The sequence below is a fragment of the Lissotriton helveticus genome, chromosome 2_1 (genome assembly GCF_964261635.1).
Source record: "Lissotriton helveticus chromosome 2_1, aLisHel1.1, whole genome shotgun sequence".
NCBI lineage: Eukaryota > Metazoa > Chordata > Amphibia > Caudata > Salamandridae > Lissotriton > Lissotriton helveticus.
In genome coordinates, this window is record NC_136059.1 from 146,041,512 (window position 1) to 146,069,018 (window position 27,507).

Here is a 27,507-nt window from a genome sequence, read left to right on the forward strand (position 1 = left end):
ATCAAGCCCTGATAGCTATGCACTGAAGCCAGACTAGTGGTTATGGTCCTCAGTGGCGCTTTAGATATAACATTGCTCCTAATTCATTTAACACGGATACTGACCATTGCTTTTTTATGCAGGTTCAATTCTTTTACATTTAGATGTATAGCAAATATATTTTTCTCTGTTCTGGACTTCTACATAAGCATACTTATAGCATACTCATAGATTAACTGTCTAATGTCAATAGGTTGCCACTCCATATAGACGACTAGGAAAATGCTTGCCAGTCCTATGCGAGCTAATCAACTGATTATCCCAAAGTAAATAATTGTTGGATGTGCTGAGCTGACCTGCTACGCTCGGCTTGCCTGGACCCCAAGCTGGACCTGCCTGAGACCTGCTGGCCACTGCTGGAGTGAGTTCCTGACCACAAAGAGGTGCCTCTCCAGGTCCTGGACCCTTGGATGGCATGAGGTAAACTCCTCCTGTGAAGAAAAGAGAACTCCTGACGTTTTAGACTCATTGAATCCACGAACAGGCCTGTTCACTCATGCTTTGTGCTTTTAGGCACTATACTAACCGAATATTTGAAATTCAATATCTCTGTTCTACTTATTGGAGTTTTATCATTTTGGTCTCATTTTAAATATTAAAAACTATTCTATTTTCTACATTGTGGGATTTTCCTTGTGCTGTGTTTTCACTTTATTGTTGTTTGTGTGCTGCACAAATATTCACTCTTTGCCTCTAAGTTAAGCCTGACTGCTTTTGTGCCAAGTTACAAGAGGGTTAAGACCAAGGTGATTTAGTGACTTTGGTGGTTCAGCTTTACAAGGATTGTGGTTTTTGCTTGAATAGAGTTTCATCCCCCTCAACCCAACCCAATTTATTACTGAACACATCTGCAAACAAGAAATTTCCTTCAGTGATAGAGTCTACTATGGCAAAGAGCGCTTTTTTGAGACCAAAAAAATATTTTTATTTTTTTCCAATTTAGTATATTCTTTTAATATTGTATAATGGGAACGGCCTGGCAACTCCGAGAACAATTTTGTGTATATAATATGGCTTAAAAACCCACCAACAACTGATAACATCACAAGAACGTTTCTTGCACAGCATGTAGGATTACTCACATCAGAAGAATAATTTATTTGGGGCTTGAAGTTACAAATCAATTTGTGAACACAAAAATCCCATAATTGAATACAAGTTTTCAGAAGTGAAAGTAATTGGTAAAGACGGTAGTGTTGTTTCACAATATCGAATCTGACACAGAATTGAGTATCCCAAAAAGATCATCTGAAATATTGATGCAGAAAAAGAATGTACAAAGTGGTCGCAAAAAAGTCAAGTTGCACGTCAAGTTACCATGAAGCTGAAGCAGGTGGTAAGCAGGTGTAATGTACAAAAGCTGGGCCGGACTGGCCGTAGCGGGCACCAGCATTTCCCCGGTGGGCTGCCAAGGTGGGAGCCAGTTTTGGGCCCCTGGTGTGCTGTTTTTGATACTGGTGGAGGTAATATCGGCCCCCCTTAACAAAACCGTCTGAAACCGGCCCTAGCAAACAGCTCGGCTGCATGCCGCCTCCCACCCTTTGGGGTGCCGGCTGAGCAGTTTGCAAGGGCTGATTTCGGTTCCCAGTCCAGCCCTGTACAAAAGAGCTCCATCATTCATTTATTATATTTAAAGTCACATAAGACTATTTGACAGAGGTGCGAATGAGGGCGCTGGCAACCCTGCATGGAGAAGAACACAGGAGAGGATGTGATGACAGAGAAGAGAGTCAGGCTACTTGAGCAGACAGAGCAGAGCGTGCCAGATACAGGTTGGGCATGAGTATAACATTACACCTAGTTGAGGAGGTGGGGACCATTCTAGAGTGGAACCACACAAACAGCCTTAATGAACACACAATCACAGGTAATGAGATTTAAATTATCTATGCCTGTTTACTCACAGTATCGTGGAAATGACAAAAACAACATGGAGGTATGTCACAAACATAAACCGTTAATGTCAATTCTAAAGAAGAATAAGCATAGAAGTTCCACAACACCTCCAAACTTTCATCCATCTTGTCTTGCTTCTTGCACCTGTTGTCCTCTGTGCACCACTTCCTGGTATGTCACATCTCCTACTCTTAATGTGAATACCGGCCATTCCCTCAGTTTTATGGTGAAAGTTCTGCTCTAGTGGTTGTATATGAGGTCGGTAATTCCTTCAACAGGTTTGTGACCAGGGTTCTGCTCAGGTTCAGGAAATTTGCTGTCTGCCAATTAATATTATTGGGGATTTGTAAAGCTCATGGCTGCCCTGAGGCTTCCCAGGGCTATGTCGTTAGTAACTGATTAGGTGCCGGTAACTTAGCGGCATTGCTTGAACAGCCAGGTCTTGATTTGCTTTCTAAATTGTAGTTCATTGTCTATCCTTCTACAATCCACGTTCCAGGGTTTAGGAGCCAGATGGGAAAAAGTTCTTCCACCCCATCTTTCCCTCCTGGCCTTTGTTTGTGTTAAGCGGTCTTCCGTGCTGGACCGTAGCCATCAGTTTGGAATGTAGAGAGATATTAACTTCTTGATTTTCTCCGGACCTTTTTTGTGGCATGCTCTGTGCGTAATAATCAGGACCTTGAATTTTATTCTTGCTTTTATCGGTAACCAATGGACGTCCAATAGATTCTTTTTTACTGATTCTTGAGTGGGTACATCACAGAGCAGCCTGGCAGCTGCATTCTGCACGATCTGCAGTCTGCCCGTCACGTATTTAGGTGCCCCCATGAACAGTGAGTTACCATAATCTAGTCCGGAGGTGACCAGAGAATGGACCATAATCTTCCTGAGGTGTGTTGGCACCCTTTCCAAGATTTTCTGTAGGCTTCTGGATATTCCACAACAAGTTGCGGCTACCTTCCTGGCATGTGTCGCCATACATAGGTCAGTTTCTAGCCAGAGACCTAGGCTTTTTATTATGTCTGTAGGTATTGGTTCCTTACCTAAACAAGCTAGCCAGTCTAAAATGGGCCTTGGTATCGTTTAATTTCCAAGAAATAATATCTCAGTTTTCTCCCCATTTAGCTTTAGGCAGCTTTGCGTCATCCACTCTTTGACTTTTATCAGACAGGAGGACATTTTCTCCCCATCTCTGCTGTTTTTCGGGTCCAGTGAGATCACCAATTGAGTATTGTCGGCGTACGAGGTCATGTATATATCAAATTCTTACACTATCTTGGCCAGGGGCTCCATGTATACGTTAAAAAGGGTTGGGCTCAGTGCTGATTCCTGTGGTACGCCGCACTTTAGCTCCATGGTTTTCGAGAGAGGAGAATTTTCTTGTACTTGGAAGGTTCTTTTATTCAGAAATGAGGACAGTTATTTAAGTGCCCTGCCCTGTATCTCAATATCTGCGAGCCTTCTGCCAAGTATTTGATGGCCCACCGTTTTGCATGCAGCGCTCACATCCAACAGGAGGAGCACTGCCGATTTCCCCCAGTCTAGACATTGTCTCAGATCTTCTACCACTACCTGTTGACATATTTTTCTAACAATTTGCCAGCAAATGGTAGCTGAGAGATCAGACGAAAGTTCCCCAGTTGCCCTCTATCTGCATTGGCTTTTTTGGAACAGGGGCTTTATCCCTGCATGTTTCCAGAACCCTGGGACTTCGCCTAACTCTAGAGATTGATTCAAAACCCTCATTACATTTGGTGTGATGATGGGTGCTACTGTTCTGAGCATTGGTGGGGGGCTGGGTCCAGAAGTGTGCTGGACTTCACGTTTTCCATCAATCAATCAATCAATCAATCAGAGCACTTGTAAAGCGCGCTACTTACCCGTGAGGGTCTCAAGGCGCTGAGGGGAGGGGGTGCTGCTACGGGAAACAACCTTTACAACAAAACTTTTACAACGCAACATCCATTACAACGCATGCCATTACAACGCAACCATTACAACGCATACCATTACAACGCATACCATTACAATGCATACCATTGCAACGCATAGTACCCTTACACTATCCAACACTTACCCTACTGTTGCACCCCCTGGAGTTAGAATAGTAATTTTTACCCCTACACTATCCAAAACTTACCATACTGTTGCACACCCTGGAGATAGAATAGTAATTTTTACCCCTACAATATCCAACACTTACCCTACTGTTGCACCCCCCTGGAGTTAGAATAGTAATTTTTACCCCTACACTATCCAGTACTTACAATACATGCAATGTAATGGTATGCATTGTAATGGTATGCGTTGTAAAGGTAGTATGCGTTGTATGGAATGCGTTGTAAAGGTAGTTTTTAAAAATTCGTTGTAATGGCATTTGTTGTAATGGAATGCGTTGTAATGGATGTTGCGTTGTAAAAAATGCATTGTAATGCTATGTGTTGTAATAGTATGCGTTGTAACGTCAAACATCCGCTGCTATAGTTCAAAGAGCCAGGTCTTGAGGAGTCTTCTGAAGGCGAGTAGGTCCTGGGTCTGCAGTATGTGGGTGGGGAGGGTATTCCAGGTCTTGGCGGCGAGGAAGGAGAAGGATCTTCCGCCAGAGGTCATACGTAGGATGCGGGGGTCAGCGGTGAGGGCGAGGCTGGAGGAGCGGAGCTGGCGGGTGGGGGTGTGGAAGCTGAGTCTGCTGTTCAGGTAGGCTGGTCCGGCGTTGTGGAGTGCTTTGTGTGCGTGGGTGAGGAGCTTGAAGGTGATCCTCTTGTCGGCGGGGAGCCAGTGTAGGACTCTCAGGTGGGGGTGATGTGGCTGCGGTGGGGGACGTTGACGATGTAGTCGTCGTACGTGTTTGGCTGGGATTCCTGCGTAGAGTGCGTTGCCGTAGTCCAGTCTGCTGCTGACTAGGGCCTGTGTCACCGATTTTCTTGTTTCAGTCGGGATCCACTTATAGATCTTGCGGAGCATGCGGAGGGTGTTGTAGCAGGAGGAGGAGACGGCGTTGACTTGTTTGGATATGGAGAGGGATGAGTCGAGGATGAATCCTAGGTTGCGTGCATGGTCGGTGGGTGTTGGTGCTGTTCCAACTGTGGTCAGCCACTACGAATCGTCCCAGGCTGAGGGGGTGGGTCTGAGGATGAGGACCTCCGTCTTGTCCGAGTTCAGCTTCAGACGGCTGCTCCTCATCCAGTCGGTGACGGCCTTTTTTCCTCATGGAGGTTGGTCTTGGCGGTGTGTGGGTCATTGGTGAGGGAGAGGATGAGCTGGGTGTCGTCGGCATAGGAGATGATGTTGAGAGCGTGATGGCGGGCCACTTGGAGTTCGGTGGTGTGGTCGAAGGTGACGTGGGAGCCTGTGGAGGCGTGGGTGGGTGCAGTGACGAGTTGTCTGAGGCCGAGGTTGGCAAGGTTGTCGATCAGGATGGCGGAGTTGGCGTTGCTGTTGTTCTCAAGGTGGAAGTTCAGGTCCCAGAGGAGGATGTAGTCCGTGGAGGCGAGTGCATGGATGCTGGCGAGGTCAGCGATGAAGTTACTGAACTGAGCCCAGAACTTCTATCTCGTGCTGTTCAGTAGGTGGGAAATTGGTCATCACCTGCTGAGGAAGGGTTGTTTCTGACACTTCTTCCCTCTCTGGATCAGTGTCTCCCTTATTGTTAAAGCTACCGTATATGTTCGTTACTTTGGAGAGAAAGTATGTGGCTAGGTCATTACATCTCTCCTCTGATGTATCAGTAGGACCTGTGTCAGAGCTTGGATTAGTTAGTGACCTAATCATTTGGAACAGTTCCTTTGAGGAGTTTTGAGCCCTGTTTATTTTTTCCTCAAATAACTTAGCTTGGCTCAATTTGATATTATCATGATAGTTCCTAATCACTTTTTTATAGTCAAGTTTCATTGAGGGATCATAGGTTTTTCTCCAGTCCCTTTCAAGTCTTTTACATTGCTTCTTTAGTTCTAGAAGCTGGGGGTTAAACCAACCTTCCCCTCTAGGTATGGTTTTAGGCTTTAGTGCAGTTTTTGGGGCCACAATGTCCAGGGATTGATTAATCCATGATTCCCATCTTGAGTACCCCTCTTCGGCTGATCCGGACTCTAATGTGCCTAGATTTGGCAAATTAGTTCAATCTTACCCCCATATTAGCTGATTAATCTTGGCCCAGCATCTCTTTCTCGTTATTTTGAGACACTCACGGGTGAGTAGTGCACTCTACAAATGCCTTAATTGATTGATTGATTATTTTCATGACAGAGGCTTCCCTGCTCTCCCTTCCTAGCTTCCTTAACTCAATGAAGTAGAGGTCCAACCAGAGAACCAGTATTGGCATGTCCACTTTCATATCTGGATCATTTGCTATACAGCGCAAACCTCTGCTTCGCCTTACATTGCACTCATGAGGCTTTCCATGGGAAATGAGGTGGGTTCTCCCATAAAACAAACATGGCGTCTGATGTTGACCCACATTTATGACATTGTGTAAACTCCTTACGCCTCCCAAGGTGATGAGTAACGCAAATAAATATCTTTATTTCTCCTCATTGTTTCCTCTTTCTATGTTTGAATAATTCCTAGGATTGTTTTTGTGGAGGAAGGCAACAGAGGCACCCTTACACCAAGGTGCAAAGGTATCTACATTTGCTCTAGAGTGCCGAAACTGCACCAGTGCAGTTAGAAAGGACAGCAATGCACTGTACTGCAGAAACACGGTGCATTTCTGACCTTTCACTTTGGCGTTGGGCAGCGCAGAAAGATGCCTTGGTGTGCTGCACTATGCCAAAATCCCATAAATTAGTGCCTTTGTCTATGCTGCATCTGCAATTTTTTTGACCTATCAGTGTGCATGAGTGAGTGATATTTGATGTACATTTGTTATTGCCTGTTTTGTTTACACTTGTGCCCCAAAATATGCTCAATAGGTAGCTTACCATGAGTGCCGACTCATGGGACTCAAGTGTGGATTGTTCCTACCCCTGTGACTTAATCCCGCTGGAATGTGCCTTAAATAATCTCCTCCAGTAGCAGGTGGGAGGGGATTTCTATGCAGAGTCCACTTCCTGTGGCTCTGACCTTTGCTAATCTGGCTGCTGGCCTCTCCTAGGTATGGTAATTTAAATTGTACACTTTCTCAGTAATCCGGTTTATGAAGCCCAAAGAATTCTTTCCCTCATGCAGCTCCAAATTAACTTCGTGGTGGCCTCTGGCTTTGCAAGGTGAACTTCTCAAAGAGCTATTTCTCTGGGCCAAAAACTCCTTCACCAGCATTTCTAGATCTGAATCACTAAACTTTATTTTCCTCTTGCGGTAAATAACCTCCTGGGACTCCCGACTCTTCATAGTGCTTTGTCGTACTGCTTCTGGGCTCCTCTACATTCTAAACTCACACTGCGCCTGACTCACTTCCTGGTTGGGTGACATCATCAGAGACTGCTCGTGGGACATTCATAATTTGTGAATGATACCAATGTGTCACTTTTGACTCTGTTTGGCAAATGGCAATCATAACGTATTGCTTCTGCTAATTCTTATGGAGTGGTATATCTCAATTTTTAACAGTCGTTACTTTTTTCAAATGACCAATCAGAAATTTTGGTGATCATATATCACAGCCTTAGTTTTGTACTCCGATATAGTAAAATAAGGTCTAACACTACCTCGCTTTTCAGCATCTGTACACCCATGTAATCCTTCCCAGGAAAATACCCACATCCCTTCCCAAATTCGGATTTCCCCTAGCAAGAAGAAAATGATTACTTTGATCTTAAATTGTAATGCTCTGTTATGAGAAGTGAATTTGCATGGTAAACTAACAGCACATTCCTGGTCTCTTGGCGCTATGATACATGATTGCAATTAAACGTATACACACAGTCAGTAATCCATTTAGTACTCCATCATCCTACATTAAAAACAAGTTTCGGGTTGATTCAGGCCTTATGCCTCAGGGCACTGACAAGGAGGTCTCTTTTCCAAGTCAGGCAATTTCGACTGGAAAGAAGAGTAAGGAAGTATGTTAGGACAATCTATAGGTAACAAGAGTGGTATCTGCTCATCTAGTATTGTGCCCATGGCTGTGGGAAGGAATTCGAGAATGGACCTTTAGGTGAACGTTGGACAGGAAGAGATGAAGCTGGATCTTCTGAAGTGACAGCTGGAGAGGTGTGGCGCTGTGGCCAGGGCGGCTGACTCTGGAATCTGGGGATCACGGTTTGATCGGTGGCAGATTGGCACAGCACCATGTGACTCTGGGCGGGAAGCAACCTTTACAACGCAACTTTTACAACACACTACCATTACAATGAAACTTTTACAACGCAACATCCATTACAACGCATGCATTTACAACGCAACCATTACAACGCATGACACTACAACACACACCACTACAACGCATGTCATTACAACGCATACCATTACAACGCATAGCATTACAACACATAGTACCCCTACACTATCCAACACTTACCCTACTGTTGCACCCCCTGGAGTTAGAGTAGTAATTTTTACCCCTACACTATCCAACACTTACCCTACTGTTGCACCCCTGGAGTTAGAATAGTAATTTTTACCCCTACACTATCCAACACTTACCTTACTGTTGCACCCCCTGGAGTTAGAATAGTAATTTTTACCCCTACACTATCCAATACTTACCTTACATGCAATGTAATGTTATGCATTGTAATGGTATGCATTGTAAAGGTAGTATGCGAAGTAATGGAATGCGTTGTAAAGGTAGTTTTTAAATATTCGTTGTAAATGCATGCGTTGGGTTGGAATGCGTTGTAATGGATGTTGCGTTTTAAAAAATGCGTTGTAAAGGTAGGGGTTGTAAAAGTATGCGTTGTAACGTCATACATACCTCTGGGCAATAGCTTGCTTAATCTTTCCGACAGCGCCTAGAGACCCTTACGGGTGATTGTTCACACTTTACAAATGTGGATTATTATTATTATTATTATTATTATTATTATTATTATTATTATAATACTAGTTGAGTGTTGTTGCTCATGAGTTCTGTGAATGTGACGTGAAACAACCCCTTGCATTTGGTAAAACTGTATGAAGTCGGGAAAAACCTCTCAGTGCTGGAAGTCAGAAATGAAACCTCTGTTTTGTAGTTAAAGTCTACAGTGTCTGTTCTGAGAGGATTCAGTTTGAAGATGAAATCTGGCATTGTATACTAAGAGAAAACTTTTCAGCCAACAGACATTGAAAGGAGATTTGGTTTCTATGCTTAACATACAAGGTTCAGGGATTTGAGTGGGAGGGGTTGGGTCCCAGTGGACATTGAATCCCAGAGACTAGTAACAGAAGCAGACAGAACAGCAGCTCATCAGGGAGCACTGGGTTTGAACGACCCCAATAGTCCGAGCAAACCTACCCGTCCTTCAAGAAAGCAAGAAAAGGATTAAAAAAACAAATGGATACTTAAGTAGTATGCCTTATGAAATACGTACAATTCCTGTTGATTTAATGCTTTAATGCTCCAATATCTACTGTTAATTTTATGTATTCATTTATCAGAGCGTGGGCATGGTCCAGGAAGTTTTCAATGTGCTGTAAAGCAAGAGGCAAACATAGTGTAGTATTGGACAGTGATATACTGGCTGTATCCAAGCAAATACACATGCAGACAATGAAATAACTGTTTTTAAAATGCACAAACTTATGAATAGTTTATGAACGAATTAGAGGAGAGATGTATATTTACCACAGAGCCAAAATGAATAGTTGAGCTCATAACATATTGAGTTACTCCTAGGGAAGTAGCTCAGGGCTGATAATGGCTGGGGTAAGCCTTGTATTCCAACATTCCAATGTTAGTCTTTCTGTTTCTCCTTTTCAACTTAGAACATTCCAGCCACAGTGGATGGAATATTCTTACAGAAGTATAGTCCTTCTGCCTCGGGTGATACTGATTGTTAAAGACCCTCTCCTTTATTAAGTCAGTTCAGGGAATTAAACGACCCTTATTTGACTGGTCATTGGTCTGTAAGGCTGTGTTACCTGAATGGAAGTGAGCATTCCCCCGTTTGCGTGGGCCCTCGACTCATGCGAATGAGGGAATGCCCATGTAACGGTACCCAAGGTGTATTACTGACACACGGACAGTGGTAAAATAGGTCTGTGCAATGCTAGGGACATAGGGAGTAAGTACGTTTAGCTGGTTTTATGTTTTTTTTAACTGGTTGGATGTATTTGTACATAGATAATTTTGTGTTTATGTTTGCAGCATACATTTCTGAGCCTTATTTTTGGTGAGTGTGTAGTTTGGGAATTTATAGTCGTTATGGCTTTGGCCAGAAAAGAGCCTTTGCAAATATCAGTTGTTAACAGCCAGAGCGATACTTGGTAAGAGCAACAGGAACAAGGGGTAATTTGAATACATTGATGACATTGGATAGGTTGATACCACTGTGTACAATAAAAGAGTTATTGAATATGGCGGATCCTAAAAGTAGTTCCACACAAAAAAGGTATTGATTTTGGATTGCCCTCAGCACAGTAGTTTTTCCTGGTAACTGCTTTTTTCGGTCAATGGACTCTGACAGATGTTGACTTCACTGTGTCCTCCGAGACAGGTTTGCTCTATACAAGTACAATTGCATGTATACACACGTGCATGCATACATACATACATAGACACATACATATATACACACGTACGTACCTACATACATGCACAGTATCACCCTATGAAAGCCCCGTCCCCTAGCAGCAGTCAGAGGCAGAGAGACCCTTAATGCCAGCAGAGCAGGAACTCACCTCTGAGAACAACCACTGAAACGGGGACCATGTGATCCAGCGAGGCCGTTCTGTCTATTCCACACCAGTAGCTACCGGCGTCTTCCGGCCGCAGCCTCTCCATGACCACCGTGAATGACCGGGTCTGCGGTGAATCCCTGATGGTCACTCGGCCCTCAGTTACCTCTCGCTCAGAGATCGATGTTTTTACAAGTTTGTCGCAGACTAGCCGGGTTGTTCCTCGGCACCAATATTTGGAATAATCACCGTATTCTGCCTCATAGCTGCATTCTACGGACACCGACCCTCCGAGGGTCCCTGTGACCTCTCCTGGACCGGTCAGAGCCTGGCCGCCGGCTGGAAAGAGAAACGAAACAATGAAACATGAGCACGGGCAGCCAGACCCCTCAGTATAACCATTATCAGACAAAACATGTTCCTAAACTAAATATGTTTGTAACATTTCTGTTAACCGTCATGTGGTAAACAATTAGTTACTTTGATTTATATTAACCTGAAAGGGAAATAAAAAGAAACAAAATACTGCATATCGACTAAGAAATTCTGGATTTAAAGACATATGACATAGAAAAGCATCAGCAAGAGCAAGAGAAATCATTAGCAAGCACAAACTGTCATCTCAAAATAAACATTATAATGTCAGAAATAGATTTCTTCTTAAATTAGATGTGTTTTTGAAATGGGTTGTAAATCTAGAAAAAGGAAAACAAATGAATAAAATAATGCAACAAAAATAAGGAATGTTGCAGATAACAACTACACTGTTCAGCAGTGGATCCGTTCTCCGTTACTACCAGGAGCCCCTGGAAGTTTGCTTTTGATCCCAGTTGAATGCCATTGTGAACGGCTCCATTTTTATAAGATTTCAGAAGTGCAAGAGGTTGGGTCCTGCGCTGAGGCCAGGAGTCAGGGCATTACAAAATTGCGCTCACTGAAAACCCATTCTTTAGAATAATGTGCCAATAGGAATGACGTTTAACTGTGCCTGGGCGGTGAGCTCCGCTCCGTTAGCGGAGTTTGCAGAGTTTTCCGCACTCTGCTGTGCACTCTGCTGAGCACGGAGTTCCTTTGGGAGCGGAGTTTTTCCTTGTTCGCGCTCGTCAACATCAAGTTGGCAAGCGCGAGTAAGGGGAATCCACCTCCCGGCGAGATTTTTCCTTGCTCGCGCTCGGCAAGGTTTAGGTACCGAGCTCAAGCGAGGAAAATCAACCTCCTGGCAAGATTTCTGAATGCGGGTGGGCGGATTTCTCAATGCAAGTGATCGTGGCAGGTCACGATCACTCACTTTGAGAAACCTTCTGTTTGTGTCGAAAAAGCTGACGCTTGAGTAGAAAATCTACCGGGAGCAGCAGAAAGGAAGCTGTGGCCCCTTGCGCTGCCCATGGCACCGTTTGCGATGATTTTACAGCAAAGGACAAACACCCGGTGCTCAAAATTAGGGCGAATGGCATGACCCTAACGCACTCCGCTGCTCGCGAAACTCTGCGTAGAATGGCAGAGTTTTTTTATCACTTTGTGTAGGGTCCGGGGGCTTTCTTAAGGACCAAAAGATCACAAGTCGTCTTGTTGTAAAGGTCAGAAGTAAGTAGGGCACTTACCCTTCTTCTGAAGTGAGCTGGTTCACACACGTACGTGTTGTAGATGTGACTGTGTCTACAACTTACTCGGAGGGAAGCTGGCCTCCGTCGTGGGACGGGAGCTAGGACTGTCTTGTGGGTCCTGTTAGCAACTTGTGCTGACACCGTCTTCCGTGCCCCGGCATGCACAAGTTGCTAACAGGACCCACAAGAGAGTCTGAGCGCCTGTGCGAACCAGCTCACTTCAGTAGAAGGGTAAGTGCACTAATTACCTCTGCACGTTATGACAAGGCGACGTGCAATCTTTTGGTTCTGAAGAAAGCCCACAGACCCTGCTGGGCACACATGGGCTGAAAGATGTTGACCAGCCACAAACAGGTGCGAATGAACAGTAGCCCTTCTAGCACTGAACCATCACCTTGTTTTTACCTTTACCCCATCTTCGACATAATAGAAATTGGATCGACAGATGGAGGTAATTTTAATAACACTGCACCCTTATGTTCACGTTCGCTAATCACTACTGTAAATACCAGTTGGTCCTTGTTAGATTTGGGGGTCTCTAGTTGGCACAGGTAGGTACTTGTGACAAATAGAGACCCTGGCCTCTAGTCAGGGTAAGGGGGTACACTCCTAAAATAACTCCTGCTCACCCCCTTGGTAGCTTGGCTCGAGCAGGCAGGTAATCTCAGAGGCAGTGTGTAAAGCATTTGTGAACACATACAGTAATAAAGTAACAACACTACAGATAGAAACCACACCGGTTTTATATAAAAAATAAGTATTCTTTATATAGACTTAACACAAGACCACAAACAACAAAAATTCACAATACTGTACTTAAAAATTTAGTTTTAGCTTAGTTCTCTTTAGATCTTAATATTGGACACTTTGAGTCAATGTACCTTAAGAAGCGACACGCAGGACAACAAAAGTGTTGCAGGGAAGGTGATGCGGTAGTCCCTTACATGCAAGGACGGTGATGCGTTAAAGATCTGGTGCAAGGAAATAAAGATGGTGCTTTCTCCTTGATGCGACACGCTTCCCCGTGATGCGGCGGTGTCTGCTGCGACGTCGATCCTCTTTTCCGGAAATGTGAGATGCTTTACACGATGCGAGCCGCAACAGGCCCTGCGACACGTTTCCTAGTGATGCAGTGGCATCTGCTGCGACGTCGATCCTCTCTCCTGGCGATGCGAGTTGCTTCCCAACGATGCGAGCTGCGACAGGCCCTGAGACACTCTTCCCGGTGATGCGGCAGCATCTGCTGCGACGTTAATCCTCTTCTCCGAAGATGAGCAGTGACAGGCCTCTTCTCCTGCGACACGCTTTCCGGTAATGCGGCGGCGTCTGCTGCGACATTGATCCTCTGCTCCGGAGATGCGAGGCGCTTCGTGTTATGAAGCGACAGCGGCAGTTTGGCGACACGCTTCTTGTTCTTGAGTCGTGCTTCCAGCTTCTTGCAACACATAAGTCCTCAAAAAGTCAAGCACAACTGCAGGCACTTCAGGAAGACTCTTGGGGAGCTGGTGGGTGCAGTCTGTTGTCCCTGAGACTTCAGCAGGAGGCAAGCTCTGTTCCAAGCCCTTGAAGATCCTTACAAGTTCAAATAAAGTACACAAAGTTCCTTTCTCTTTTCTTTGGCAGTCAGGCAACCACTGCAGGCCAATCCCCCAAGCAGCACTTCAGCTTAGGGATAGTCTCTCCTCAGTCTCTATGGTTCCACTCCTCAGCAAAAGTTTCTTGTTGTTGTACGAAAGTGATCTAAATCTCTGGGGTTTGCGTCCCCTCTTTTATACTACTTTTCTCTTTGTTCTCTGAAGGCAGAGGGGCCTTTGCCTAGTCCAAACCAGTTCTGGAGCACTCTGTTTACATGACTCCTTTCCTTTCACAGTGCAGGGCAGAAACATCAGACGCCACACAGGAGGTGGAGCCATCATTGTGGAGGAAAGGCACAGCCCTGGAGCACTCTGTTGACATGACTTCTTCACTCCTTAAGAGTGCAGGGCAGAAACATCAGACTCCCCACAGAAGGTGGTGCCAGCATTGTGGTGGAAATGCACAGCCTTGGAGCACTCTGTTGACATGACTCCTTCACTCTTTCCACAGTGCAGGGCAGAGACATCAGACACACCACAGGGGGTGGAGCTGGCATTGTGGAAGGCAGGCGCAGCCCTATTCAGGTCCCAGTTGCAACTCCTCCCACCCATCTAGATGCATATCTCTCTATTCACCACTGGGCTGACTCACCCTTTCTCCTGGAATCCCCCAGCCCTATCACTTAAACTCCAGACAAGGAGGTAGCCTTGGATAGTTAGACAAGAAAATACCTACTTTCTAAAAGTGGTATTTTCAAACACAGAATGTTAAAACCAACTTCACTAAAATATATTTTATCATTCTGAGTTCAGGCATACTAAACTCGAATTTCTACCTAGTTCCCTGAGTCAGTAAGTATTATAAGATGTAATAATGTAACTGCCTATTCTGGCCTATGGAGAATAGGTAGGCTTGCAACAGTGAAAACCGAAAATGGCTGTAATTCACTATTAGGACATGCCACACACATCAGGGCTTGTCCTACCTTATACTTACAATGCACCCTGCCCTTGGGCCTACCATAGGGGTGTCATATATGAAGAAATGGGAAGGCTTAGGGACTGGCAAGTGGATGCACCAGTACCAGACTGCACGCAGACTGTGCAATGGCAGACCTGAGACACACTTTTACAGGCTGCTTCTGTGGGTGGCACAACCAGTGCTACAAGCCCACCAGCTTGATGATGCTTTTCAAATAACCATTCCTGTGGAGAACCAAGATGTACCGCACAGGTTGATGTTGGGACCAGGTCCAAAGTTTCAGCAGAAAAAGTTTGGGTCGTCCCGGGTCAGTCAGGAACAGAGTGCTGAGGTTTTTGGAAACTGGTGGGCAAAGACTAAGGGGGCCACTTGAAAACACACTGCACAGGTGGACTTACAGGTAAGTCTGAGGGGTATCCTTAAACAAAAGAGGTCTCAAGGGACTGGGGACTATGGAAGATTGCAGACTTTACTGACCCGGAACCTACAAGAAGAACTTGTAACACTCAGGGCTTGCTTACGAGTGGGTCAGTAATTTCTGACTCCCGCGTATTCCTGTTTGCGCAGAGGTAGGAATTACAAGTTGGAAGTTATTGATGACCTCCAATAATTACCAGATGCGTTAAATACCTCAGCCTTCCTTAAAGCTCGTCAGATCAAACCTGCAGAAAGTTAACAGGGGACATTGATTGACATTTACTGTTTTATGGGTAAAAAACTTCTGCTTCTTGTGCATTAAACACCACAATCTACATTTTATTCCCCACAAACTCATAACAGGTGTTATTTATCAAGTGCGATCAATAGCACCTAAACTTGTAATTTGGTCTTTCCTGATTGGAAAATGCATAATAAATTAAATTTTTCGGATCTTTATTTGCATTAGAAACGTGATCTCGATTGTTTTTCCTTCTTACAGGTGTTTATTTAACTAATCTCTTGCTTGAGCTCCTCCTATTTTATTTCCTAACGTGTACTTTAAAGCGTTCTGATACTCGAGTATTATTTGCTCTTTATAAAACTGTACATAAATGAGCTGCTTAGATGCACTGGATGTCATTAGGGTCATTAGGGACCTGGTATTCATCACAGACACGCCTACATGTTTTACTACTTTATGTTACATATTTGAATTATGCACAGTAGCACACATACACGAAAAATACTCGAAAAATAAACTACAAACAGATCAGTTGAGTTCTCACCTGTTGAGAAGATGAAAACTAAAGCAATGAGTATTCTCATTCTGCTGCTTCTCTGCTCCTTCCTTGATGGTGAATATTATCTGTGTTTCAGTCTCTCCACTGATCTGCAGGGCAGGGTTTCTGCCTCTCGGGGTTGGTCCGGGGGATCTGCTGGCCCCAGTCTGAAGGCTCCTCAGAGGTTACTGCTTCTCCAGAGCCTGAGCTGACCCTGACCCGAGGGTGGGGTGAGCCTGGACACCGGGGGACCACTCTCTCGGCAGGAACAAAAACCAGGGATAACCAGTGCCACACCCAAGGACAGGCGGAGACGTGTCACTGATCGCTGCCTTCAGTAAACACGACTGACCAGGATCTCATCGGATCAGAACGGGCTCCGCTGCAGATCTGTCTTAAGTGTTGTCCGATCTGTGTCTGTGCTGCAGATCTGTGTTCAGTGCCGGCCCTTGTGTGTATGTGCTGCAGCTCTGTGTTCAGTGCTGTCCCTTGTGTGTATGTGCTGCAGCTCTGTGTTCAGTGCTGTCCCTTGTGTGTATGTGCTGCAGCTCTGTGTTCAGTGCTGTCCCTTGTGTGTATGTGCTGCAGCTCTGTGTTCAGTGCTGTCCCTTGTGTGTATGTGCTGCAGCTCTGTGTTTAGTGCTGTCCTCTGTGTGTCTGTGCTGCAGCTGGGTGTTCAGTGCTGTCCCTTGTGTGTCTGTGCTGCAGGTCTGTCTTCAGTACTGTCCGTTGTGTGTCTCTGCTGCAGCTCTGTGTTCAGTGCTGTCCCTTGTGTGTATGTGCTGCAGCTCTGTGTTTAGTGCTGTCCTCTGTGTGTCTGTGCTGCAGCTCTGTGTTCAGTGCTGTCCCTTGTGTGTCTGTGCTGCAGGTCTGTCTTCAGTACTGTCCCTTGAGTGTCTCTGCTGCAGGTCTGTGATCGGTGCTGTCTGTTGTGTGTCTGTGCTGCAATCAGGGCGGATGTGACAGGCGTGCTCCTGTGAAAGAGGAAGTGCCCAGCTCCTGTCTGTCCTACAGCCACACTTCTGCCCTCTGTTGCTTCTTCATTTGTGGCTGACAGAGAATGGCAGCTGGGAGGAGGTGGTACATCCAGCATAAGAGAAGTAGCAAAGCTTCAAGGCGCTTGCTATCAACGGTGCAGCAGAAGTTTCCCACAAAAAACAAAAATCTTGTTTGTCATCAATTATATCATTTGAGCTGTCGAGTGATGTAATCTGTGAGGTCATAAGCAGTGCATGATGACCCAAGTTACAGTTAGATCAGTAAACTATAAGGGATGAATTTGAGTGTTTTTTTAGCTTTTTAACATTGGTTCTTATCTCATTTCAACACGTAACTATAACTGTAATCCTTGTGTTTTTTTAGTGAATTTTGGGGCATATTACCAAGGGCCCCTATCGCCGCTTTAGTGGGACTTTTTCCCGCTACAGCGGCGATAATTTTCTCGCCCAATTACCAAGCTGTCGCTAACACCAGTTAGCGACAGCGAGCATTTTGGGGCCCGCATTGCATGTCTGCGATATTTATCGCTAATGACATGCAAAGTGGGCATGCCAAAATGTTAGCGACTGAAAACAGTCACTAACATCGCTATCGCCTATGATCAACACATGCGTAGTTTTGGGAATAATCGCGCTAAGCGCGAATATCTGCAAAAGCTAACGCCTGCCCTGACCAGTTCTTAGCCATGTTATCCAATGGGAGGTGGATAACATGGCTAAGAGCATTGTCACGCTAATGCGTGAATATCGCTGTATTGACAGCGATATTCACGCATTTCGCCTGATTTTTATCGCTTTTGAGATAAACCTTGCTAATAGCAAGTTATCTCAGCGATAAAAACAGGTGAAGGGCGGTGATAAATATATTACCGCTAACCCTAGTTAGAGATAAATATCGCTGTAGGTTGGTAATATGCCCCTTTGTTATTGTTCAACCTATATTACGATATTATCACCAGACCTAACTATGTCAGTATCACCTTTGCTTTTTCAGTGAATTTCTGTGGTTTTTGATCACATTCAAATTTAAGCACATAGGAAGCTGGCTCCCTATATAGTGTGCTAAAAAGAAGTTCACTGGGCAGAGGGTCCAGAGGATCCACAAATGGTACACAGAAGTAAAAGTAGATTATTCTAATGCTCTTTTTGTGGTAGTATGGGCGAGGAGGTAGGCTTGTAAGAGGTTAGTGTTAAGCATTTGATGTACTCCAGAGACGCAATAAAAGAGACACACACATGAGAATAATTCCAAGACCAATTTTTAAAAATAGTATCTCTTTTCGTAGAATTTTTAAGTGCAAGATCACAGTTCTAAGGTAAGTACTTTCCCAGTTATGATTTTTCAACGTTCAAAAAAGATATCACATTTATGCTAAATTACGCCCCATAGGAGGTAATGGGGAAAAAGCAGAAAAATGCATAGAAAATCTGGCAATGCTTTCAAGAAGTTCACCTTCTCGTTTTAGGCTGAGGTAGGGACCAGGTCCAAGGTTTCAGCAGGAGAAGTTCGGGGCCTCCTGGGTCAGCCGGGAACAGAGTCCTGAGGTACTAGGAAACTGGAGCACAAAGACGAAGGGGGCCACTTGAAAACACACTGCAAAGGTGGACTTGCAGGTAAGTCTGAGGAGGATCCTTAAACGGAGGAGGTCCCAAGGGCCTGGGGACTATGGAAGCACAGCAGTTTAGTCAAGGCTGGGGAGGCCAGGTGCAGAGCAAATAGGCCAGCCTGGCAGTGAGCGCCTTTAGGTCATCACGGTTAGGAGCAGTCAACTTCGAGAGGCGATCTCGGAACAGCTGGACCCCTTAGGAAGTGGGTCTCATGTGTCTCAACATCCCTCGATGAGTGCTTGCTTCTGCTGCTTTGGAGTGGACTCTTCTTCTTGGTGTTTGCCGTTAGGGGTCCGGTACCCTGGGTGTTGGTACGACATGGCTCCGGTAGGTCCTGGTGTCTCCAAACTTGGTGAGGAGAGAGTGCTGACCCCACAGAGTTGTTGTATCTCTTCATCCTTTGATGCTGCATAGAGCTCATCGAGGAGCAGCGAGTCTACAAACCAGGCTTCATGGGATTGGTGCCTGCGGCGTGAAGGGGAGTGATACCTTCACTCCAAGGGAGGTTCTTGGTGATTACTTGAAGCTGGAGGTGCTCTGGGTTTTTGGTGTCCTCTCAGGTTTTAGGACGACATAGCAGCAGCAATTGCTGAGTCCTGGGAACAGCAGGTAGGGTTTGGCACCTTTTTCTTCTGCAGCAGGGCTTCAGTTCTCGAGCCATGGGGCTTCTTTGTCCTGGTCTAGTCCTTAGAATCTGATGTTCAGGTCTCGGGGTGCCAACTTTAGGAGAGTAACAAGGGGAGACAGGTAGTAGCCAATTATCTACTTACATTTAGGGTATCTACACTCTCTAGTTACCCCTTCCAGTGGAAGGGGGCACTACCTTAGCCCTGATTGGAGGTTTTGCCACCATTCCAAGATGGGGGAAATTCAGGAGCGAGGTTTACATTGCCTCTCCCGCGCTAGGGTGGTGTAGGCTAAGTGGAGACCCTCCTTGTCACCTAACATTTCCTCCCACCAAAAGTAGAGCAGGAAAGAGGGGTTGGACTCGCCCACAATCTGGAGGTTCCTGGTTTGGATTTCAAAGGCAGCATCGCCTTTGAAACTTCTTGCTCAGGAAGTCCATCCTGTCCAGGAGAAGGTGTGAAGCACCTCTGCCAAGAGCAGGCTTTGTCTCTGTCCTCTGAGATCGCTGGCTTTCAACCCATGAGGTCAGAAACATGTGTGGTAGTGGCAGGCTGGCGAAAACAAGTCAGGAATCACACCAGTGTTTGGTAGGTTATTAGAGGATCCTCTAACAGTGTCACCTTCGTGAATTTATTAATAAATCCACCACTGGCATCAGTGAGGGTTTATCAAGGCACAATGTTGGGTACAAAACATCTTAGAAATCAGTGAATCCATCATGGAGCTAGTAAACTTGTGTTGACAAGTATCCTGCCCATATACTCTTTATGACTTCCCTGTCCACTCACAACATCACAGAATGGAATGGACATTGTAGGGGCATATCTGATCATGCTGATATGCTCTCGCATAAGATATGGTGCGCCCTACCTTAGGGTTAAAGGCCTACAGTAAGGGTGACTTACTTATACAGTGTTTGGGGCATGGCACACAGAGCTGTGTGCCATGCTGGCTCCTTGGTTTTTCCTGCACCAAGACACGCAGCCTGCAATGGCAGCATGCATAGCTTTGGTGAGGGGTCCCTGGTGTAGCACAACCAGTGTTGCAGCTCCAGGCGACCTTCTTCAGTACCCATGCCCTAGGTACCAGGGGTACCATTTTACTAGGGACTTACAGGGGTAATTGAAGCTGTGCCAATGGTGGGACAGTGTTTGGGAATGAGATTCGGCCCTGGAAACCTGCTTAGCAAGGACCGAGTACACTTACAGATTGAAATCACATCAGGCATAAAGTGGGGGCTAACCATGCAAAAATAAGCACTAGCCTACAGAGCACATACTTAAACCTCACATACAATAAACCCACACTGTCCACAACTTTCAACTGTGTTGCACCCATGCCTCTGGGAAGCGTGCTCTTGGTGGCAGTATTTCCATGGATGGGCACCTTCAGTCCGTCTTCAGTAAGGCCCCTTAAGTCTGGGGTGATTGCCTGTATTGGTGGCATTTTCAGGGGTTTAGGAAGCTCACACATATCAGCAGTGTCTCTCTAGTTTGGCGAGCCCCTCCACAAACAGGGTGCTTGAGACTGTGAGCTTTTATACTCATGTGAACTTTTTGGGGATAAGCAAGCCTCTCCAATGTCAGGCCCCTTGAGTCTGGTATGCTTGTACGAAGAAGAAACACCACGGAGAGAGGAAGCAACATACACTCACCCAAATAGAGAGTACGAGGATTTTTAGATCAGCGCCCACAGAGACCCCAAAGGGGATTCTCAAACAGGGGAAGGGGCTCCTATACAAGGAAACCCACGATGAGAGACCAGGACCAAGAATATCAAAACAACCCGGCACCTCAAGAATACAAGAGGACGAGGAACAAGGTCTACTGGAGATAGGGACTACACCAATTATAAACCTATCCTGCAGAGATCTGACAAATATTGAGGAGGAGGTGTTAAGGATGGGATTTAGTTTTGTCCCCACGGCGGGCATTAATAAATTCCAACTAGAGAAAGATCTACGATCATTATTTGGAAAAATCAGGTTACGTAGGTTTTTTGAGAATAGGCTGGAACAGGACCCCCCCACAGATTCAGGTTTGAGGGCTAAATCAACGTTTACCCCGAGTTTAGGAATTTTAGACAAAAATATAGATATTTTTGAAAGTATGGTCAAAATGGAAATTGGAAAGATAGTTGAGAGGAAGCACCACCAAGGACATACTCCCTGGCCCAGGACACCCTTATAACTATTAAGCCAGCAGACAAAGGGGGGGGGGGGTAGTGGTCTTCAACACAGCGGATTATGAACAGAAGGCCATGTCCCTCCTGTCCAATAAAGAACACTATACCAGGGTACCCCAGAATAGACTGGAGTCATTAAAATGAGAAGTAGAATCACTTTTATCCACCGCTAAAACTAATGGAACGATCACTGAGGAGGAATTTAAATTTTTATACAATGAGAGTCATAAAACACCTGCACTTTTTGACTAATGACCTGGGTGCTGGTATTCGGCACGTAGTCAATCTGTCCCTGAGTACAGGGGAAGTTCCCCCCGGATTGGAAGCGTGCTCTGGTGAGACCATTGAGGAAAAACAACACCATCCCTTGGACCGAATTGACAAACTTGAGACCTATCTCACTCCTCCCTTTATTAGGGAAACTTACTGAGAAGTTTGTCAATCGGCACCTGTCAAATTATATCGAAAGTGCTGGGGGGCTAGACCCCTCCCAGTCTGGGTTTAGGCCTAGGCTCAGCACTGAGACCGCCTTGCTGTCCGTCGCTGACGATCTTCATATGCTACAGGATAGAGGTTTCTCCGTTATCCTGGTGCTTTTAGATCTGTCAGCGGCGTTTGACACGGTGTCACATGACATCATGACTTCCAGATTAATTGACATCGGCCTGGGAGGCAAGGCGCTGGCCTGGCTAAGGAGCTTTCTCACAAAGCATACCCAAAGAGTCATCCTGGGTCCATATCGGTCGGAGGAGGTGGTGATCTCAAAGGGGGTGCCACAGGGCTCTTGTTTGAGCCCCACGTTATTTAACATCTACGTGGCCCCCCTGGCTAACATCATGAGATCCCACGATTTCATCCCGGTATCGTATGCGGATGATACTCAACTCCTCTTTCCGTTTAAAACATTGACACCTGAAGTACGTAACTCCTTTGCCCGGGGGATGAAAGAGGTGGCCCACTGGATGCCATCAAACTTCCTGCAGTGCAACGTCTCCAAGACGGAGGTGATGCTCTTTGGGGAAGCTAAACGCCTGTGGACTCCTGACTGGTGGCCTCAAGATCTGGGCCCAGTCCCTGAGCCCAAATTGGTTGTGAAAGATCTGGGAGTAAAACTGGATCAGGAGCTTGCCCTGAAACAACATGCAAATCAAGTGGTCGGCTCCTGTTTCCATGTTATTGGGCTTCTTCGGAAGGTGTTCCCCTTGCTCCCTGATACCACCAGAAGAACCTTGGTACAGTCACTCATGCTGAGTAGACTGGATTATTGCAATGGATTATTGCTAGCCGCTAACGAGGGGATTATTGCAAGACTACAGGTTGTGCAAAACACTGCCGCACGCCTTGTTCTTAATGTCCCTGCTCGTACTCCATCGAAACCCCTGTTAACTAAACTTCACTGGCTTTCAGTGAAACAGAGGGTGATGTTTAAAACATGCTGTATCATCCACAAGTGCCTCACAGGGAAAGGCCCCGATTACTTGACAAAAAAATTTAATCTATATGTTCCCTCCAGATCTCTTAGATCAGGAGATCAAGAATTGTTATGTGTCCCTAGGTTTAAAAAGACAAGACAAGGGGGAAGGGCCTGGTCAGTAGCCGGCCCGCAGTTGTGGAATGGTCTCCCTATGGAAATCAGACTATGCAGTGAACATTTTCCCTTTAGGAAAAAATTAAAAACTTTTCTCTTCACTACTAGTCTATCTATCTAGGAGGGAAGGATATATGACTGGGTCCTCTTTGCCCTCAGATGTTGCCAGAGGCGTGGAGATACTCCTACGGGAGTCGATTCCTAGCGCAGTATAAACATGCAAATAAATAAATAAATAAATAAACACCTGCACTTTACGGACTACCCAAAGTCCACAAAAATATGGAGGATCCACCTTTAAGACCAATAGTGGCCTCCATAGACTCATTATAAGAACCACTAAGCAAGTATGCTGACAGGTTCTTGAAGCCTTTAGTGCAGCAACAAAAGTCCTATATAAAGGTCACCTCCGACATGATAACCAGGGTGGAGGGCCTACAGTTCCAGGGAGAGACCGAGTATATGGTGACTCTAGATGTAGAGTCACTTTATACCAATATACCACAACAAGATACAATAAATGTAATCAGAACTCTACTGGAAGGAACAGAGATAGTTTGTGCCAATAAAGAATTTATAGTTCAATGTGTATCCATTGTACTACTGAACAATATTTTCCTCTTCAAAAAAGACCTATACATTCAACGCAAGGGGACCAGTATGGGCGCAACCTGCACACCAAGTCTGGCCTGTATTTATGTTAGTGTATTTGAAGACAAGCATGTATATAATGCGATTAGCCCTTTTTATGAAAATATAAGAAACTGGGTTAGGTTTATAGATGATATTTTTTTCATTTGGTCGGGATCTGAAGATGTATTGAAAGAGTTCCAAATTTGGATCAATTTGGGCGACGAAAATCTTAAATTTACAGCCACATACAGTAATAAAAAAGTCGATTTTTTAGATATCAGTATAAAAAATTAAAACAATCAGCTAATGGTAGAACTATTTAAAAAGAAAACTGACCACAATATGGTACTTCACTACAACAGTTACCACCCTAAAAGTCAGAAAGACAGTATACCTTTCGGAGAATTTCTCCGATTAAGAAGAAACTGCACTTCATTAGATGACTTCTATAGGCATGCAGAAGACACTAAGCAAAACTTCAGGGAAAGGGGGTACCCTAAAAAACGTATTAATCATTCATTAAAAAGGGCCCGCTACTACAACAGAGAGAGTCTTCTGGAAAAGAAGGAAAAGGACACGGCCATGGACAAAATTGTCATGGTGAGTCAGTTCTCAGTGATAGCCAATCAGATTAAAAATGTGATAAATCACAACTGGAAAATCTTGAACGAGGGAACGGAAACCAAGCTTCCCCGCCCGCTATATGCCTATAGAAAAAACAAGAATCTACGCTCTACTCTGGTACATACATACAGAGATGATGTAGTTGAAGTACAAAAAACCCTGACAGGAGAGAAAGCGGTAGGGAACCACAAGTGTGGATCTTGCAGCGTTTGTGACCAGTGCTTAGTTACAAAGGAAGTCTGCCTTAACTCAGCGAAACACAGGATTAGCTCCTTAAACAACTGCAGGAGTAAAAACCTGGTATACTTGATCCTGTGCCCCTGTGGTCAAGGATATATAGGGGAAACTGGAAGAGAACTTAGAGTTAGAATAGGAGAACATAAATCTGCCATTAGACTCATTAAGGAAAATACTCCCTTGGTAAGTCGGGTAGTCCTTGAAAAAATTAAAGAACAGACCAGAATGGGGAATAGTACTAAGAGGCGTAAGCAACAAGAACAGTGGTACATGATAAAATTCAACACTATCAAAAATGGGCTGAACACCAGAGAGGACTGGGATGCCTTGATTTAAGAAATAGATGTGGGTACTATATGAATAACTAAGCAACCCGCTTTTGTGATACGGATCCCGAGGAAATTATGGAGATATGGGTAGAATATACAAAAAGGGACCCCAGATCTGTGGTAAATAAGTCCTAAGTAGATCTAGAATGAAAACAACAAATAAGACATAGTACTGGGAACTGCTTAAAGATGGCCGCCGTTCTTATAATACAATACAGTACACTCATACGCTCTGTGTGCAGTGGGTATAAGAAGGCTGGATGTGAAATAAAAACATAAAAATACAAAAATAAAAATATAGAGCAGGCTATTTAGAACAAGGGACAGATAGCCCTGTGTAGTATGAGAATTTAGAAATAATAGATAAGGGGCGCAGGGTTAAATCTGGGAGGAAAACGGATATACTAACTTTTGCCCACACAATTGGATTAAAATGTCTCGGGGGCCCCACACTGGAAATTGTATGGAGATTACCCCGTAGAAAGGCTAATGGGGTTGGCCATCTGCCATATATCCACAAATACGATGGTGGCACAGATTAGAAAACGCCTCTTTAAGATGGCCGCCGACACACCGAGGAAAAAGAACGCTCTCTGCGCATGCGCGATCAGAGAGTGTTAGCCAGACACCACAGCTGTAAAATATTAGTTACGGTGGATATAAGAACAACAGGGGAACGCTCGTACTGAATAGAAAAAACGAGACGAGATGTACCCGTGGTAGTTTCGGAGCCAACGAAGCAAGAGGTAAGCAAGGGAGCTTGTGTGGGTTCTAACTAGAAGCTCTACTTAAATCGGAGATATTTACTCAGTAAGGGGGCAGAGAGAGAGAAAAAATTCCAGTGATACGCCGGCCACTGGGGGACTTAGGGGTAGTAATGATGCAGGAACACTACCTTAACGGAGGCTAAAAATGTAAATATGAGGCGGAGAGGTAAAAAAGGAGAAACCCTGTACTGGGAACGGCCTCCTAATAGAGAAACACGGTGTACTACGATGTCTATAAATATAGAGGGAGGTGAGGCACTCTAGGCACAATACTTAAAAGCTAATGAAAACATCGAGAGATATATTTTATCCATTGATGTGGGGTAGGATGTAGTGACAATATATGACTCCACTAGTAAGCGTAGCCAGATCTCCCAGTAACCGGAGTTGGGCTCAGAGAATAGGTAGAGAATCTGAGGTCTATAGAATAAAGATGTTTGAGGCATACCACTCGATAATAGGCCAATGTGAGAGGTGGTTGTCGTAAATGGCATGTATCGCTTCTCCTGCAGAACATATCGAGTTCTACTAGCCGGTACCAGGACGCGATTGGCAGTCCGAACGTACAGTGAAACCACGGGGAAGGAGGTGCCTCGAACAATACGAGGTAAGGAACAAGTGAGAGGGACCTGTTAGGCACAATAAAGGCAAGAGACAAGAAATAAAAAAACGAGTCATTTTCCATATATCTATATTAGGAGCCCTCAACAGAAATGAGTGATTGAAACCTACCGGAGCATTTTAACCAGTTGCCTGCAGTAGCAAAAGAAAAGAAAAAAGATCTGTCTACACAGTCTTTCTTAAAGAAAAATGGTAATGTGTGACCCCTTTTTAAATATAAAAAATGAGCAATAGGGCTTTATAGAGTGAAATAAAATGCTACCCATACATTTATCTATCCCACTATTAGATTGAATATCGAGTCTCCAGAATAATCTGACCTGTTGACCATAGTGTATGGTTGAATGTGAAAATCAATGCATATAAAGACTGGAACAATTAGACCACACAACTGAGAGGTCAGTATATATAAGTCTAAATGGCATGAGTGATGTAGTGGAGCTGGTCACATACTACAGTATAACGGAGGGACCAGTCACCTGGGACGATAGAGAATGTAAGATTATGAATAAATAAGATGTAATCTGAAACATAAGATACATATAGGAAGGAACCAGTGCTATAATGAAGACTTGCACTAGACCTTGTGGAAAGATACATGACCCAATGCACATTTCAATGGTGTAAAGAGGTATAGTTACCTGTTGGATTGTTGACGGGGATGTTATACTACTGAGAGAGCGCCAGTTGAAGTGAAAATTTGTAGGGGTGCATCATATGTACAAGAAGTTAGCACCCGTATACATAGAGGATTTCTAATCATGTTTGAAGGCAATGTAGAGTAGAGAACTAATGTAGTTGGTACTAGTAATAGTGAAGAGCCATTGTCGAGAACTGCAATTATACAAGTGCTTTTTAATATAGAAATATCGTTGAAATGAAACATGGTTAAACGAGCACTATTGTGCGTTCATATTTGTTTATTGAAATGCATAACAGTATCTTTTATATGCAGGTAACTAGCTTAAAGTAGAAAATGCACTTGCGGTTAAAGTTGGAGGCCTAGAGAACTAAAGAGATTGTTCACTTAAAATGTTGGGCCTATAACCAAGCAGATTTCATAGATTTTGTGCAGGCCAGATCGAAAATGCCTTGCTTAGCATATTAACTGTAGAAATGTTTATAAAAGAGGCCTTTAGAAAAGGTTGCAATATGAATAGAATGAGAGTCTATTTGCGTGTATTTCTTTGCAGGTGCACCATCAAGTAGACAGTAAAGTAGAAGGGCCCATTGTGTATGA

General features: G+C 44.7%; 1 protein-coding gene across 1 annotated transcript in view; it reads right to left on the minus strand.

Moving 5' to 3' along the window:
- Positions 1-16,281, minus strand: part of LOC144817806 (CMRF35-like molecule 8) — a 521,039-nt gene extending 504,758 nt beyond the window's left edge. The window contains exons 1-2 of the mRNA XM_078674635.1: positions 16,058-16,281; positions 10,696-11,031 (exon numbers count right to left, since the gene is read on the minus strand). Coding sequence (XP_078530761.1) covers positions 10,696-11,031; positions 16,058-16,097 — 376 coding nt within the window. The 5' untranslated portion in view covers positions 16,098-16,281. The remainder of the gene's footprint in view (positions 1-10,695; positions 11,032-16,057) is intronic.
- Positions 16,282-27,507: the final 11,226 nt, after the last annotated feature.